Source organism: Cottoperca gobio, chromosome 11, assembly GCF_900634415.1.
Source record: "Cottoperca gobio chromosome 11, fCotGob3.1, whole genome shotgun sequence".
Classification (NCBI taxonomy): domain Eukaryota; kingdom Metazoa; phylum Chordata; class Actinopteri; order Perciformes; family Bovichtidae; genus Cottoperca; species Cottoperca gobio.
The window spans coordinates 7160333-7177354 of record NC_041365.1 but is presented as its reverse complement, the minus strand read 5'-3'; the positions used below and the strand labels follow the sequence as shown (position 1 = coordinate 7177354).

General features: G+C 39.7%; 1 protein-coding gene across 1 annotated transcript; it reads right to left on the bottom strand.

Annotated features, from left to right (window-relative positions):
• Positions 1-3607: 3607 nt before the first annotated feature.
• pip4p2 (phosphatidylinositol-4,5-bisphosphate 4-phosphatase 2) lies at positions 3608-16958 on the bottom strand. The gene is given in 8 exon segments (XM_029443959.1): positions 3608-5049; positions 5931-6021; positions 7809-7861; positions 9621-9744; positions 9932-10038; positions 10577-10690; positions 10692-10726; positions 16820-16958. Coding segments are annotated over 8 exon segments (774 nt in total). The 5' UTR covers positions 16926-16958; the 3' UTR covers positions 3608-4905.
• Positions 16959-17022: the final 64 nt, after the last annotated feature.

Below are 17022 nucleotides of genomic sequence, written 5' to 3'. Positions count from 1 at the left end.
TTGATCCAACTCACCACCAGATGGTGATCAGTCGACAGCTCCGCCCCTCTCTTCACCCGAGTGTCCAAAACATGCGGCCTCAGATCAGATGATACGATTACGAAATCGATCATTGACCTTTGGCCTAGGGTGCTCTGGTACCACGTGCACTTATGAGCATCCTTATGTTCGAACATGGTGTTTGTTATGGCCATTCCATGACTAGCACAGAAGTCCAACAACAAACGACCGTTCGGGTTTAAATAAGGGAGGCCCTTCCTCCCAATCACGCCTCTCCAGGTGTCTCCATCGTTTCCCACGTGTGCGTTGAAGTCTCCCAGCAAGACTACGGAGTCCCCTACTGGAGCCCCCTGCAGGGCTCCATTCAGGGTCTCCAAGAAGGCCGAATACTCAGAACTGCAGTTTGGGGCATAGGCACAAACAACAGTCAGAGTTTTCCCCCCCATAACCCGAAGGCGTAGGGAGGCGACCCTCTCGTCCACCGGGATAAACTCCAACGTAGCGGCGCTCAGCCGGGGGCTAGTGAGTATCCCCACCCCGGCCCGACGCCTCACACCTTGGGCAACTCCGGAGAAGAATAGAGTCCAACTCCTATCCAGAAGTACGGTTCCAGAGCCAAGACTGTGCGTGGAGGTAAGCCCCACCAGATCCAACTGGTAGCGATCCACCTCCCGCACTAGTTCCGGCTCCTTCACCCACAGAGAGGTGACGTTCCACGTCCCCAGAGCCAGCCTCTGCTGCCCGGGTCTGGTCCGTCGAGGTCCCTGACCATCACTGCCACCCGTGTGACAGCGCACCCGACCCCAGCGGTTTTTCCCATGAGTGGTGAGCCCACAGGATAGATGGATGGGAGGCACCACGTAGCTTCTTCGGGCTGTGCCCGACCGGGCTCCGTGGCAAACCCGGCCACCAGGCGCTCGCTATCGGGCCCTCCCTCTGGGCCTGGCTCCAGACGGGGGCCCCGGGCTTCCTCCGGGCAGGGTCTCTCCTTTCCTTTCCCTTTCTTTCATGAAGTCGTTTTTGAACAATTCTTAGTCTGGCCCCTCACCTGAGACCAATTTGCCTTGGGAGACCCTACCAGGAGCACTAGGCTCCAGACAACACAGATCTCAGGTTCATAGGGACACACAAACTGGGAACCATCACCTTATCGTGGTGGAGAGGTTTGTGTGTCCCTATAATAGTAATAGTAATAGTAAATAATAATAATAATAATAATAATAATAATAATAATAATAATAATAATAATAGTAATAGTAAATAATAATAATAATAATATAATAATAATAATAATAACAGAAATAGTAAATAATAATAATAATAATAATAATAATAGTAAATAATAATAATAATAATAGTAAATAATAATAATAATAATAATAATAGTAAATAATACAATTTGTGTTTGTACAGCACTTATCAAAAGTATTTTACAATGAGCACATAAAACACAACAACATAATACACAATAATGTTTGAACAACCAGGCAGGAAAAAAAGAGGAATAAACTTAATAACAATAAATGATAACACTGTCCTCTATTCTCGACATCAAGACAAGTCGATAAAGACAAGTCTTCAACAGTGATTTAAAACAAGATACTGATGTAGCAAGCTGCAGCTCCTCAGACAGGAACTTGAAATTAGAGTGGCAAGAATAATGCATTTCAATTCAAAAGTCATTATTGGTCTGCTCTGTGTGTATATCTAGGATTTAACACTTACACTTAGCTGACTGAAGTGCTGTATCAAATGTGTGTCAATGGCACCACAGTGTGGACACATAGCAGTACTGCAGCTATAACAGAGCGGGCTGCTGAGACATATGACCAGGTTGTACTTGAGCTGAATGCTAATGCTATTATGTTATCATGCTCACTACAACAATATTATATAATCTTAAGTGTCAGCTAAATATTTTTGTAATACAGGTTTGTCATTATTATTATTATTATTATTATTATTATTATTATTATTATTATTATTATTATTATTATTATTATAATAAACCAAGTAAACATTTAATGAGTAAATCTGTTAGACAACTAGATGAAAAATGTCACAGGTGAAATCAATTCTTCTGGTTGATTAGACATCAAGGCAGCTTGAAGTTCAGCGGAGCTGCTGGAAATGACCTGATTACAAACACTATCTACCAATAATGACAATGTAAAGTGTCCCACTAAATCAAGTGACGTTTGTGCTCACCCACACAGTCTAAAGAAGGGCTCTATTTTGACAACATAAGTGAAAACACCTGGTGTGGGTGCGCTATGGAGACTCACTCAGTTCACCGGTTACTGGTGTCATCGTCAGAAAATCAAACATTTGTTTTTAATGTCGCAGTAACAGCACTGATGGTTATTATTCTGCCTGTGCTACCAAACAAGAAGGAGATACATGAAAATACTTTCATCATATGAGACACGATAATTAACAGCAGTGGATTAGTAGTGTACTGAGTATACTCTGATCTTTCATTTTGAAATGTCTGAACATAGATGAATTATTTCCAGCTTAATTGTTTTTTCTGGTAAAGTAATAGTAGGCGTTTGGATCACAGTTAAATGAAAACAGTAATTTGATTATGAAATGTGATCTACTTCGTTTATTGCAAAATAACTAATGAACGCAAAGCAGCAGGAGTCAGATTGCAGTTGATTTAAAATCACAGCGGGGAAGCATAGAGTACACGTAGAACTGGGTTTATTGATATGTAACCTATAAACTAAGATAGAAAATTATACATTCACACATTTAAATTATTAAAAACTGTGGTTTAACTTAATTTATTTAGATTTAGAGACAATGTATTCTAAATACATGTCTATGTCCGATGTCTTTTAAACCCAGGCGAAAATATTGATGCAGGTTTTTTATTATTAAGATAAAATCTTCTTAGCTTGGGACTCATGGACAGCATCACTGTTCAGGAGAATTTAATCTAATAATAAAGCAACGCTTCTGTCACTTGACTTTCATCAGGGCAAATGTTAAGCTTATAATAATATTAGAGCACTCTTTCATGCAAGTACACTCCAGAAACTGATTTGAAACAGACCATCAGTTTTTGTGATGTGTTGTATTTGTAAAGCTTCTTATGTATTTGGGCTTACTGTAGGGAACTAACAGTAGTGGAAGATGTATTTGGATATTTTGCCAAAGTAAAAGTGGCAGCACAACAAAATAAAAACAGCAAAATGTAGTTAAGCTTAAATTGTCAAAAGTAAAAAAAGTACTCATTAGGAAAGTGTTAAGCTTTTATATAATTAGTATTATTGAATTATTATTAATGACACATTATTTATGTGTAAGCATCATTTTAATGTTGTAGCTGGTCCAGTTGTAATTCTTTGTCATTTATTGTGGAAGGTTTAATCCACAGTAATGCATTTTATGAGATCATCATGAAAAAGTTAATCTGCAAAGTAACTTTAGCTGTCAAATAAATGCAGTGGAGTAAAAACATTACAATATTTACCCCTGAAATGTGAAGTAGCCTTAAATGGAAACACTCAGAATGACTTCAGTCCATCCCGTTGGTTTGAACCTTGTATGTCTTTAAATGTGTAAAGTCAGAACAAAAACACAGCCAATGAGCAAACGGAACAATTCAGGCAGTTTTTGCATTTTATTGATAAATTATCATTTTTAAAAAGACCCATGAGCCATCATCTCCTTTCCACTTCTCACTACAGTTTACCAAGTACTGAATTTGAACTATGTACAAAGAGTATTTTTTAACATTATTTTCTGCTTCATCATCAACACATTCAAAACAAGGTCAGACATCTGAGCTGTGCCCACTGGTCAAGGTCGAGAGACAGGATGCTGAGTTAGCCTATAGTGATGCCAGCTAGCACAGAGTTCACCGGAGGTCAGAGAGCGGCGATTATAAGCGGAGGGAGGAAGAGGAGGGTTTACATTCTAACTCACAGGCAGACGGAGCAAAGACGGGAGCATCCTACGCTTCAGCTACCTCAGCATAAACAAGTCAACATGCAAACATGAGTCGCCATGTTTTGGGATCATTTCCAACCATCGAAAAGGCAACGAAAGTGCACACAAGCACACGGGGAAATAGGGTTTAAAAATAACTCCAATAAAAAGGGTTATTGCTGTAGTGAGTTAAAAGTTGCATGGCACCAAAAATGAACACTTTGATTTTAAAAAACAAAACAAGCTCCTGTTGATCTTTTGCTCTTCTTGACTAATACTGGGCAGCACATGGGTATTTAAGAATTTAAGAAGAAAACTGATCATTTTGAGAGTTAAAATCATATAGCAATACTATGTCAGTGTACACAGGCAAGGTAAATGGTTACAATACAGTATGGGTATGCAGCTTTCTGGAGCTGGAGTTAAACTAGCAGCAAAACAACACGTACAATTGCATATAATCGTAGTGCATTGGGGAAACTGTTCTTAGGAGGTTGTCTCATTTTGGTCTGGTCAGTAACAAAAGAAATCCTGTACTAAAAAACAAAACACCACAACAAAACGGTCCAGAAAGACCAAATCCAACCATTTTTTTTTAAACTATCATTTTAAAATCTAAATTGTGGCATTCATCAAGACAAATCACTGTTGTTGTTTTTTAGTGTTTGATTCTGGATTCTGGAGGATTTTGGCAAAAAACCTGAGCAGGATTTGAGTCCTTGTGGACGAGTAGGATGACATACATTAGGTTTGTTCAGCGAGTCTAAACGCTCCAAAAACACGCCAGACAAAAACAGAACAAGACACATCTCCAACATCATACACCTCATCAACACCTTCAACACACTCCTGTCCAGACACTATGCAGGCACTCCACCCCGCTGAACATGACGGGATTCAAATCTGAACAAGAAGAAAAAACTAAAAGTGGGGTTTCTTCTTCCAGCCGTGCCGTGCCAGACCCCTCTAGGCGAAGCTATTCTCCGGGTAACTGACTTTGATAGCGCCCCAGTAGCAGGCTCGTATCAGACAGATGAGACCCAGCAGGTAGGCGAACGCCCAGGACACGTAAGTAGCGTTGTAACGATTGGCAAAGTCCCGAGTACCAACCTGTTAATACAGAGAGGAGGAGAAGGCGGGTGAAATGTTAACACCAAGAATATAGATTTTCATTCATAACCTTATTTACCAAATTAAGACATTAGTCTATTATTTCATTAACGCGCAAAGTCCTACAAAACAAGTCATTCAAACACAAGTACTCTGGTTGATGGAAGTGATCTACTTCATCAGAAAGGTTCAAATGAAAAGCAACAAACTAAGTAACCTTGAATTCAAACACGTGGGACTGTAATCCCATGAGATCATTATCAGGTGATTATGATTATGGTATGATTATACTAAATAGTGAACGTCTGATAGGACTCTGATATACTGTAATAAACAATATGTGGATGTTTGTACAAAATACAGTTTTTGTTTACTGAATGGCTGATTGGGATAAAAGTGTATTTGAAGTATTGAAGGTTATGAATAAAAAACTACTGCATAAGATTTGTCATGTTATATCTTTATATAGTTAGTTTGATTTATGACAAACAAAAAAGTGCAGAAGTAATGATTTTCAAACTCAGCTGTACTTTGTGATTAGTGCTAGTTAGCCAATGCTAGCATGATTACATGCTAAAGTAAGATGGAGAACATATAAACATCAGCATGCTAACAGTGTCATCGTGAGCATGCTAGCATAATAGCATTAGCATTCAGCTCTGGTACAACCTCGCATATCTGGAAGTGTGGCTGTAGACTCTTTTTCCCAGACTTATGTTCTCTCGCTTTTACTTTTTATAAATGTTATTTCTCTTGTTGGTCTTGTGTTTGTTACTCTCCTGTCCGTTTAATATTTCCTGCTAAATGCCTTCATTGTGAAGACCGTAGATTTTAACTTATGCACTTCAACACAACACAAACAACACAAAGACAGTACTTACTGTTAGACCCACTCCAATGAAAATGCAGATCATTCCTACAGTTATATAAGCACAACAACGCCTCCTAGGGAGCGCACTGCCAACAGAGGATCTGCACAAAGACATTGAGAAAAGAAGCAGACAAATAGTGTGCTGTTAGAGGGCAGAAACACATAAGCATACAGAATACATTTGAGATATTATTGTGTTTAGTTTGGTCCTGAGAAAAACCAAATGTCATTCTTCTATTTGCTTTTATGTTTTATATATTATATTTAAGTCTTTTGCATTATGACTTCATCCCATTTCCCCAGTGATCAGTGATCTCACTCTACGGCGGCCAAAAATCAACCCCTTCCTCTTTGTAAGTTACACATGAAAGCACCGGAGGCCGGTCACATGTGCAGCTCCCAACTTCCTGACTCCATACAAACACATGCACAAATCAAGCACCAGGCTGGCATCAAGTTCTTTCTTTTTGCTTCACTATTTCTTTACTTTCCTCCCCCTCTCTGCTCTCACATGCCTCTCATGTGAGGGGACTCAAGCATTCTTCAGGAATCGTTGGTATTCAGATGGCTTAAGGGGAGCCTGATCACCTGATTTCTTACCTTCTCCTCCTCATTCTTTAAAAAAAGAAAAGAAAAGAAAAGAAAAACTCCTGCTTTCACTTCTGTTACACGGGAGAAAATGAGTTTGTAGGGAGACACAGACAGAGAGGAAATAAGGATGGAAAAGATCGAGAACAAAAAAGATGGAAACAGATACTGAGGTGAAAGATAGAAATGGAGAGTCAAAGATTATTACCAGTAGCTATAAACAGATATGATGGTCTCTCAGAAGAGTGTAGGCTAGGCCGAATACAAAGTACATTGTATGTTTTATTGGTCATTATATGAGGATTTAAGTAAAAGAACCCTTCATCTTGACTCCTGACTTCTTAAAACTGGATTATCATAAAAGACTGGAGTTGTGTTTTTTCACCATTTCGAGAGGAGAGTTTTGTTCTTTTCTGACACTTGTTGCTTCAACACTTGCAGCGACATACTGGGAACTTGTATGTGCATGACAGAAGTAACTACTACTACGCTTGGAGATAAAGAGTGTATGTACAAACAGAGGAAAAGACTGAGAGAGGTGTAAAAAGAGACTCAATATATATAATAAAATATGAGGAAAAATGGAGTGAGACAGATATGAAAAAAGACAAATGCAGATATAAGAGACAGAGATAGAGGCAAAAACAGCAGCTTGTTTTTCTGATACAGGCTGTCTCAGCATCTCTGCAAGTCCAGATCATTACTTTCAGACACACCTTTTGATGCTCGGCTCCCAACCCTGTGACCCTCCTACCCCATAACATGTATTGAGGCCAGGCTTTAATTCCTGTCACACGTCTAGATTAGCCTCCATCACCTCCCCTCCCAAGATCTACAAAGTCCAGACCTCTAAAGCCTGACGTCCATAAAGTAAGCGCTTGTAAACTTGAGCTGGAATTTAAAAGTATTTAAGCATCTATGACAAGCTGTATCATACCAAACCACAAACCTACACGACATCATTTTGTGTTTTTAAGCCCATTCTCTGCAAATAATTTAAATGTACATCACAATGAACCATTTTAAAAACCAGGCTTCCATTTAGTTCTGTAAAATATGAAAAAGAAGTTGCAGTTTTTGAAACTCCTTGCTACTTGTATGAACATCTAAGTCCTTAAGAAAGTTTCAAGAGTCTGCAAAATTATTTTCATAACATCCAGAAATGAAATTTAAACAAATGGCTGCCTACAACGTTCAAAAACTGAACACGGTCAGCTAAAAAGTGACATGTACTGTACACGAGTTGGAGCTCAAACTTGAAAACACACTAGTGAGTTGAATGGAGGATTGATGCACTCACATTTTCTTGCAGTGGGGACACTTTGCTAGCGTGTTAAACCGAAGCTCCATCCACTGTGAGGAAAACAGAAGAAGCTTTGTTTAGCGACATTACAGGAGCATCCACACATGCATGCATACGTGAACACAGAAATGACACACTATTATCCGACTGCACTTTTAAAAGAATCAACACAAGACCTACTGGGACTGATTTTACATGATCGGAGATGGTTTTCAAATTGTACGTCGTAAATTACGTCTGTAGAGACAATATCAGAAGGTAGACTAAACTACCCATCTAAAACTATTCTTAGAATATATTAGTTGGGATTGGAAATATATATATATATATAAGTGTTTCATTAAGGGTTTTGATTTAAAAGAAAAAAAGAAGCAGTGTTATGGAAATGTTTATCCCCATCGCAGATTAGCATAAATTAAGGTCCTATTGACACAAGTGTAACATGTGACTTTTGACATCTGGCTTCAGAGGAGAAACTAAAAACTATTTATAGAAACTCAATAGAAACCATCTCGATTTAGGCCAATTTTATGCACTAAAACAATCTAATTCAACTCTCTTTAACTTTAAAGCCAGATACAAAGTCATATTTACACCAGTGTAAATAAGGCCGCAGATTGAATTGGAGCAGGTTAGGCTGTTGTTAATATGTCCACCAGTATGACCAGCTTTCTCAACCTGTTGTTGTACTGGGGGAGAGCCATCGCTGGGGAGGCTAGACATTGGCTGGGATGAGCTGGCGTCCTCACTGCCCTACAGACGCCGCAACCGATAATGTGCACACGTTAAGAAGACAATACCACTGATTCTGACAGGTTTGATACTGACTCAATACCTCAGGTTCTGCACCTACTTTCCTCACAGTTTCTTTTATTAAAAGAATACTTCATCCCCACATCAATTACTCGCCCCTTGTTCCCTTGAATTCTGGAAGAGAACTTTGTTTTTCACACATGCCCCAAGATAAGTGAAAAATACAAAAAACGGATTAAAGTCTTGATTAATTGCAGTAAATGGGTCCAAACATGCATCTACAAACTCTCACACAACTTGTGAAGTATTAGCATTTATCCAGTTGTATGCTTACTACTTCTCAAACACGTGCTAGGGACTACACTGCACGAGTTGTGTGTGAGTTTTAAATAGGTTTTGTTGTCGTTAAAGCGCCCCCCAATTACTTAAATTCATCAAGAATTTTCTTAGTTTTTGGATTCTTCATTTATCGTCGGACATGCAAGAAAAACTACGTTTTCCTCACAAATTCAAGGTAACACGGGGTGAGCAATTGATATACACATGATCAAGTTGGGGGGGGAAGTATCCCTTTAATATGTAATGTGACAAATAGAGCTATAAGGTATTTAAAACTCCATGAATGTGAATGCATGTCAAAACTGCTGATCTTTAACACAAGGTGCATTTAATTTACAATAGGAATATTCTGCAACCACACTGCTATCAAGTGGGATTGTTAATGAGCAAGGCAAAGGGAAACGTGCAGCAAATGCATGGCAGCCACTTGCAAACGTCATATTCGGTTTTCATTTCAACATAGATAAAAGATCAACCGGAGAAGAACATCTTATTAGCTCCTATGTGTCCTTTTAGCTACCTTGAATAAACTATACCATCCTGGACAACTGTGCAACTATGCTTTAATAGTTGCAGAAAATACTCTTTTTCCATCACCAAGTGCTAAAGAATACGCTTGTGGTGTTGCTCTCAAGATTATAAATATGCATCAACAGCATTGCAACACAATTCTGCATGAACAACTTTGTGATTGGTTGACTTGGTGGGTTTACATACAAGAAAGGTGTTGCCACAGTGACCGCAGACCACCCTCATCCCCTCAGGTTGGATGGGCAGCGCAGGCTGGGCGGGTTGCTCCTCTGGGATAACCATCACCGGGCTCAGGTTGATTATGCGTCTGCTGTCGGAGGAATAAAGAGATGGACCATCTTATGATTACAACCTATCCAAGACAGGATTATAAAGGTTTGTGATGACATGAAGCAGAAAAGGCTTTATTTGCTCTATAAAAGTTGGCTTTCCCGGTTTCAACATTTTGTCTAAGCCTCAAATTTAGCTTTGATTGAAATTGACGACCTGCTACCTACCAGTTTGGTCGAGGACATCCTATCCTCCTGGACGTGTCTTTACAGATGAGCAGGCAGTTACATGGACACCTCACATATTTCTTTCCTGTTGGGGGGTTCTTGATGGGCTGGAAGGAAACGTATATAAATAAATCAGTTTTATACAGACCACAAACACAAAGCCATAAAACAGGAGATGTTTTAGAACACTGTAGATGTGGCACAGCAGAGTGTTTCAGCTTTTAATCTATGAAATATTTATTAGTTCAACCATCAGCTTCAAACGTCCATATTATTTCCTCGGACATGCTGTATTTGTCAGTTATAAAGACTCTGTATGCAATATTCTGCTGTTTGTGTCTACATACATTGGGCTGGCAAATATCAGAAAGTGTTATAACTATAATAAAGTTGATTTATGTTTATGTTTCTTTGTGAAAAAAGACAAAACAGAAACCACATAAACCAGACGGCATACACGCATTTGATTCATTAGATTTCCAAATAGATAAATTGATTGTAAAAGTAGAGGAGATGAGAGCAGTGATAAGCAGCTCAAATCAAACTGAAGATGATTTCACTCAACTTGACAGTTGAACTATTACGACTCAACACCAACAATCATTTATACAGCCGTCACCGACCTCAACGATGGCCTCCACTTACTGTAGCTTCATTGCAGACTGTGCACTTGACCACGTGCTGATGCAGCTTTCCATCCAGGTTGATGAGCGACTGGCACACGCGGCAGTTGATGACAGGCACCCCGCCGGCGTCCGGGGCTGGCGATGGCTGTGTAGGGAGGAGGTAGTTCGGCTTTGAAAAGAGGAGGAGAAGGGCAAAGCACACAACACACGGCCAGCTGTTAATAGCATGCATCGATAAAACTTCAGACCTCAAACAGACATTATCACGGTGACGAAGGTTAGCTACAGACATTAAGAAGTAAAGTCAATGTCAGAATGTGCCAATGATTGATAAAGGCCATAAGATGCAACTAGGCCTGTGGGAGAGATCTAGTCAGTTTTGTCAACCTGCCATTTACTAGAATAAACCTCCAAACTCAACACATAATAATACTCTATGTTGTTGACCAGGATCCTTAAGAGTTTAGACATTCAACAGTGTAGTATGGGTAATGTTTGGAAATGGAAACAAATTTGTAATCCGAGTGTAAGACTCTCTAAGATAAAAAAAACAAAAACAAAGACAGTTCTGTCCAAAACTCCAAAATCTTTGCATGCGTGTAAAAACATTTTGTATGAAGCTGAAACATTAATCAATGAGTTAATAGAAAGAAAATTAACTATGTTTGAACAAATGCGTTGATGGTTGAATAACCCTTCAAACCAATGTCCAAGCAAACATGACGTGAGGTTCCAGCTTCTAAAATATGAGAATTTGCTTATAATATAATATAATATAATATAATATAATATTATAATAGGTCACTGCCAAAACACTAAAACTAAACATATTATGCATCCCAAATCAACTTATAGTTATAGCAGGGAGCTGTTGTCTAACATGGCTTACAATTATTATCAAGATTAACTTTTCATATAACACACAAACATTATTCAATGCCTCTCTTAGTAACTGTTGAACCAAGTGTATGAGAGGCAGCCTGAAAACCCTGCTGTACATACCGTATGCAAACCCATGACAGGCTGTGTACGACTCGATGATTGCTCAACATGTGACTCTTCTCTATGTCAGGGGCCGACCACCACTCTTATGTTTAAGAAAGTAACAATGGGCCATTTTAGATGCCAAAGTGATGGATTGTAAATCCACACTCTTCCAAGATGCAGACAAAGTTAACAGGTAACATTAAAGCTGGTCTTCTTATTGTGAGGCTGTGGCATTTTGCAGCCACATTTGTAAATAATATAAAAAACACAATTTATTCCTGAATACATGGATAGAAATAATTACTTCACGTCTTATAGTATCCAACTTTTTGTGTGTTTAAAGACCCATATTTTATGGACGTGGGGTTTTTAGACTTTTTCGGTTGCTAAATTAAAATGTCTCTGCTAATGAGGCTAATAAGCTCATACATATTTTGGCCACTGATTAGTGTTATATCGTCCATAAACAAGTGTAGTTAACATGATCCAGACTTAAAAATGTTCTCTTAAAGTCTGAAAGAACGACTGTGAACTAACAACCAACTACAGTAGCCATTCAAATGAACCCTGCACTGTTTAATACCACATGATCCTTGTGTTATTAGTCTACATTCCATGTGTCCTTCAGGGTTTTAATACCATAAATCCATAGAATTGCACCAGTCACTACCTTTACTACTACTACTTTAGTAGTGGAACATACATTACAATCTGTGTGATACTTTTTTAAAAATTCCAATGTGTACCCTAAATACAGATTTGCTGCACAGCTCAGACAGCCATGGGATTCTGATAATCATTCATCTCTTTCGCACAAAAACGCTCCGAAAAAATCGCCAATTCCAGCTCCTCAGATGTGAAGATGTATTCAAATGTTTAGGGAAAATTATGACATGTGTACCTTAATTGAGAAAATGATCAACAGGATAATCCATAATGGAAATAATAATATGATGTAGCCAAATCACCTCCTGTGATACATGATCAAGTCTATGTTAAACCTGAACCAAATCCATTGACCAAACACAAAGGAGGCCTCTAATCCAACAAATGACCCATTTCCTTCACTCTGAATGAGGTAATGGGACGAGTCAACAGGTAAACGAGCTTGGCTCTGAGATTCAGAGACAGTCGGCAGTTGACACCACAGGGACAGATGGGACGCCCCGTCTACAACTTGGCAAACGGGACTAGAAACACAACCAAAGCCTGGACACTCTGACTGTGTGCAGGCAGCACATGGGGATGCAATTCCTTCATAGCACAAAGTAGTCAGATGCAGACTGTATTCTCTTACCAGAAATGATCTAAAACTTGAATTCAAACAGTCAGTACTTCTCTCTGTTATGCACCACCGGGTCTCGATCTCAAGAGGTCCGTTTCTACTCGCGTCTCTCTGCTGTGAAGTCCTCCTAATGCATGTCTGAAACTGAATATAGCAGCTATAGGTTTTCACTGGCTGTCCTCGGAGCCCAAGGTAAGACGAGAAGGGTCTCTACTACAACCACCAGCAGCAGCACAACATACAGCCACCATAATGCTCTTTCATTTTAATTCAGATATATTGTACATATTTCCAATAGTTTTCACTGTACTTTTCTATAGGTAGTGTGCAAACACATGACAAAACTGTGTGACATATGCGTGCGACGCCATGTTGGTTGGAAAACAAATCAACAATGGCGTCAACAACTCCGACTTCGCTAAAGCCGTCGGATTATATTGAGGATTTAGATTCATTACCGCCAATTGAATATCCTGATATTGTGAACTACCTTGTGCTACAAACGTTGTGGGCAACCAACGCACAAATGAAGGCATACAAGAGCTTAGATGCTTATAATGTCTTTGTTTCTGGCTGGGTTGGTAGTCTTCTTACCAAACCACTGAAAGATGACAGGGTGCTCGTCCATGCCCGTGTAAATCACTCGCAAAGAGCTCGAGATACACCGCTCAAACCGTGGTTTGTGAGTGAGAAGAGCGGCGATGTTATCCTCGCTAACGTAAACGTAAACATAGCTTTAGCATGAACTCTTACCAGATATAAAATGGACGCCACACACACGGGTGAATTGTGCTTTTTCTTCTGTTAAATCCTCACGAGTTATGTTGCTAAACCACAGCTTACGGCGTTTGGTAGACAACAATTCATCCCTCTGTTGTGGATCGTTGTTTTTGATGATTTTAGGAAATCTAAAGAACTGTTTCTCTGGCTCACGAGTAGCGTTATTACCACAATTATACACTGCGCACACGATTGGCATTTTCTTTCAATCTTAGACGTTTAAATACAAAGAAAATTATGAAGCGTTGCAGCAACTCACACGTGAACGGGCGCAGTCTTGGTTGTGTATACATCCAACATGGCTGACTTACGGGTTGGGACGTAAGCGTGACGTCACATGCACACGATCTATAATTATGTTTCTTTATTTTTAAGCATCAATTTACCAAATAAATTATTTGTATGTGAAAAAATTGTAATAAACCAGATTTGGATTCCCTATTCTTGTTTATGTGGTATGAAATAAAAAAATCTCTTTGAAAAGGTTAGAGCAGGGGTGGGCAATTCATTTTTACAAGGGGCCACATGAGAAACCCGAGCTGTGTTGGAGGGCTCCTTGATAAACTCTCCGTCAGAAAACGGTTTACTGTTTCTAGCGATTTTGTGGGATAAGACATAACTTGTGTTGACAGCTGCATCTCTGGATGTGCAATGTTTTGTAAAAAGTCCTTGTTGGTTTTTCGGTTTAGCTAGCACAGTTTAGCTTGAACGGCGACTCAAATTGTAATCCTTGAACAAAGCGACCTGCGCACCACAAACTAAGCACACGTCTTTACCTTTTACTTCTGTAAATAAATACTTAGCAGTCCATGTCTTCTTGAAAACACGGCATTCTGTATCAATCTTTCTTATTTTGGCGTGAGCTGACATTTTGAGGGCTAGCCGGCCAGCATCACTTGTAGCTGTTCACGCGCGCATACGTAAATTAAGAAAAACAGCACCCTTTTCAAAATAATAGCAACACAGTTATATACAAAGTTATTTACACCATGCACGCAATATAATGGTGTTGCTTTTATTTTGAAAAGGGTGCCGTTAAAAAAATATATATACTTTTTCATATATGTTATAATTTACGATTGTCCTCACGCGGGCCGGACAGGGCCAGCTGTGGCCCGCGGGCCATACAATGCCCAAGTCTGGGTTAGAGGATAAGGCTCTATATTTTTCTTATTCTCAACAAATCCGCTTTGCCTTGTGGTCAATTCAGTTACTAAATGACGCCGGACGTGGTGTGATGTGTGATGTAGTTAAAGTTTTCAAACCACTTCCACATAACTATAGTTCCTTTTTTGGAGACAACTCCTCCAAAGTGGAGCCAGCAGCAACGCCACTTTCAGCTATGCGTGTTATTTCTATTCCCCTGTAGGATACATGTAGCCTAATCAAGACGTAGGCAAATGTCAAAAAATAGTGTTGATAATAGGACACCTTTTTAAGATGCAGCTTCTTGACTCCACCCTTGAATAATTGTGCCCCAATACTTAACTGCCATCTCTGATTTAAAAGCTTTACAGCTTCTTCTATGTCAGCAAAAAGCACTGCTTCAGAGTGAAATTAAAGATGAAGAATCCATTTATCACTATCAAGGCTTGCACAGCCTTTTGTTGAACTCCATTTATTCTGCCATTCAAGCCCAAATAAGTCAAGCAGGTGACAACAAAATCAAGCATAATGTTAGTCTAACCATTCAGACGCAGCCAAGGTCGTTGATCTCCACCCCTCACCACCACACTGTGAATACAGCAAACAGTGAATGTCTACCTGACACAGCTGAATAAAAACTGATGGTGGAGAACTCGATTTATCAGGTAAAGGAGTCATCATTTCTCAAATACCATATTTTACTGACTCCAAATCACGGTTTGTATTGACTAAGTTACTGTTACTAGTCAAAGCATCTTCTTTGTTTTCTTCTTTGACTCGAATTAATCCAGTTTACAAATTGTAGATGTATTTAGTCAGTGCTGTAACATCCAAACAGGCTTCACTTCACAGGTTATTACAGTCCAGAATTAAAGTCTTTATGAATAATCCGGTGGCGAAATATGAACTTTGCAAGATTAGGATGTTAATTTTTCAACATTGCGTTTGCCTGATATTAGCCGTTTATCCTGAAATTCTCTGCAAAGAGTATTACACAGTCAATGAATCCATTCATTTGCAGCAGAGGAGCCAGTGTTATGCCGAGGTAAAGTAATCTTGTGTCATATTATGAGCTCATGACAAGTTACAAACAGAGGGAAATATGTGCACTGTGTCTAAAGCTACATTTACTTGAAAGAAAACATAATCCTTGGATATGAGAGTCTGATATGGATGGGTTTTTTTTTAAATAGAAAATAGGGAACTTTTATCAAGTAAAGCATACAGCAAAAAAGAGATAACATGTCATCATGTAAGTCTCAGGCTTCAAAATGGGATTTGATCTTCTGCTACATAAATTCAGAATCAGACTAAATTCAGTTCAAAGGCCAGTCCTGACGGCGGCTTCTAGACTGCGTAGACTGAAGATTTATGAGCTGTAATTGCTTTGGTCATTCAGCCCTGCATGCATTAAGGTACTGTAACCTACATTCAGCTGTTTACCAAACAAAACGTGGACACTGTGTCAGTCTCCTGGCTCGACATGCACAAGTGATGCTAGAATAGATTCAAACTGCCATTGCAGGATCAAGGCCAAATCTCATTTGTTTACAGTCCAGTTTCCATGCACATTAGCAAACTGACAGTTAGATGTAACATTGTGACATTTAAAATCATGCCGTGCAGTGGGTTTGGTCCCATCCACGAAGGACACATCTGGGCATTTTGTCGACTTGCAGCTGGGACAAAAGGCTGCTATGCTGCCTTCTGCAGTGGGTTATTACTCCCCCCATCAATCAACAACATTAAAGCCCACATCCACTGAGGCCTCACGGTGCCACATCATGACTCATATTTTTTTCGGTGAAAACCCAAAACATTACAGGCCCCAGTGAGTCGTGATGTGAACATTTCTGCAGTAAAAACAGAGCTTGCTGTTATTGTAGGCCCCTCTTCTCTAACCCACTGCTCCAGTTCTCACAGTGCAAGCTCCACCTTTTTCTCAGCTGCCGATTGATTGCCCTTGCATTGCATTGCTGCAGTTTTATTTACGCACAAACTCGATACGCCCAAAAATGATTCAGCATTCAGGACGGCGGAGCTGTGTACATGTCGTGTGTTTACCTCGGGGACTTGAATCCTGCAGGTACGGGGGCGCAGTGGGGGTCACATTTTCGGAGTTGGGACCAGACAGCAGCGGAGATCGCTCGTCCATGCCGTCGGAAGCCATGTCGTTAACCGTGGACCGCGAGAAATGACGGCGAGGAGACTCCTGGCTGCACTGAGTCTTCACTCAGCACGGAGGAGCAGCCGGCGGCTGGTTGTTG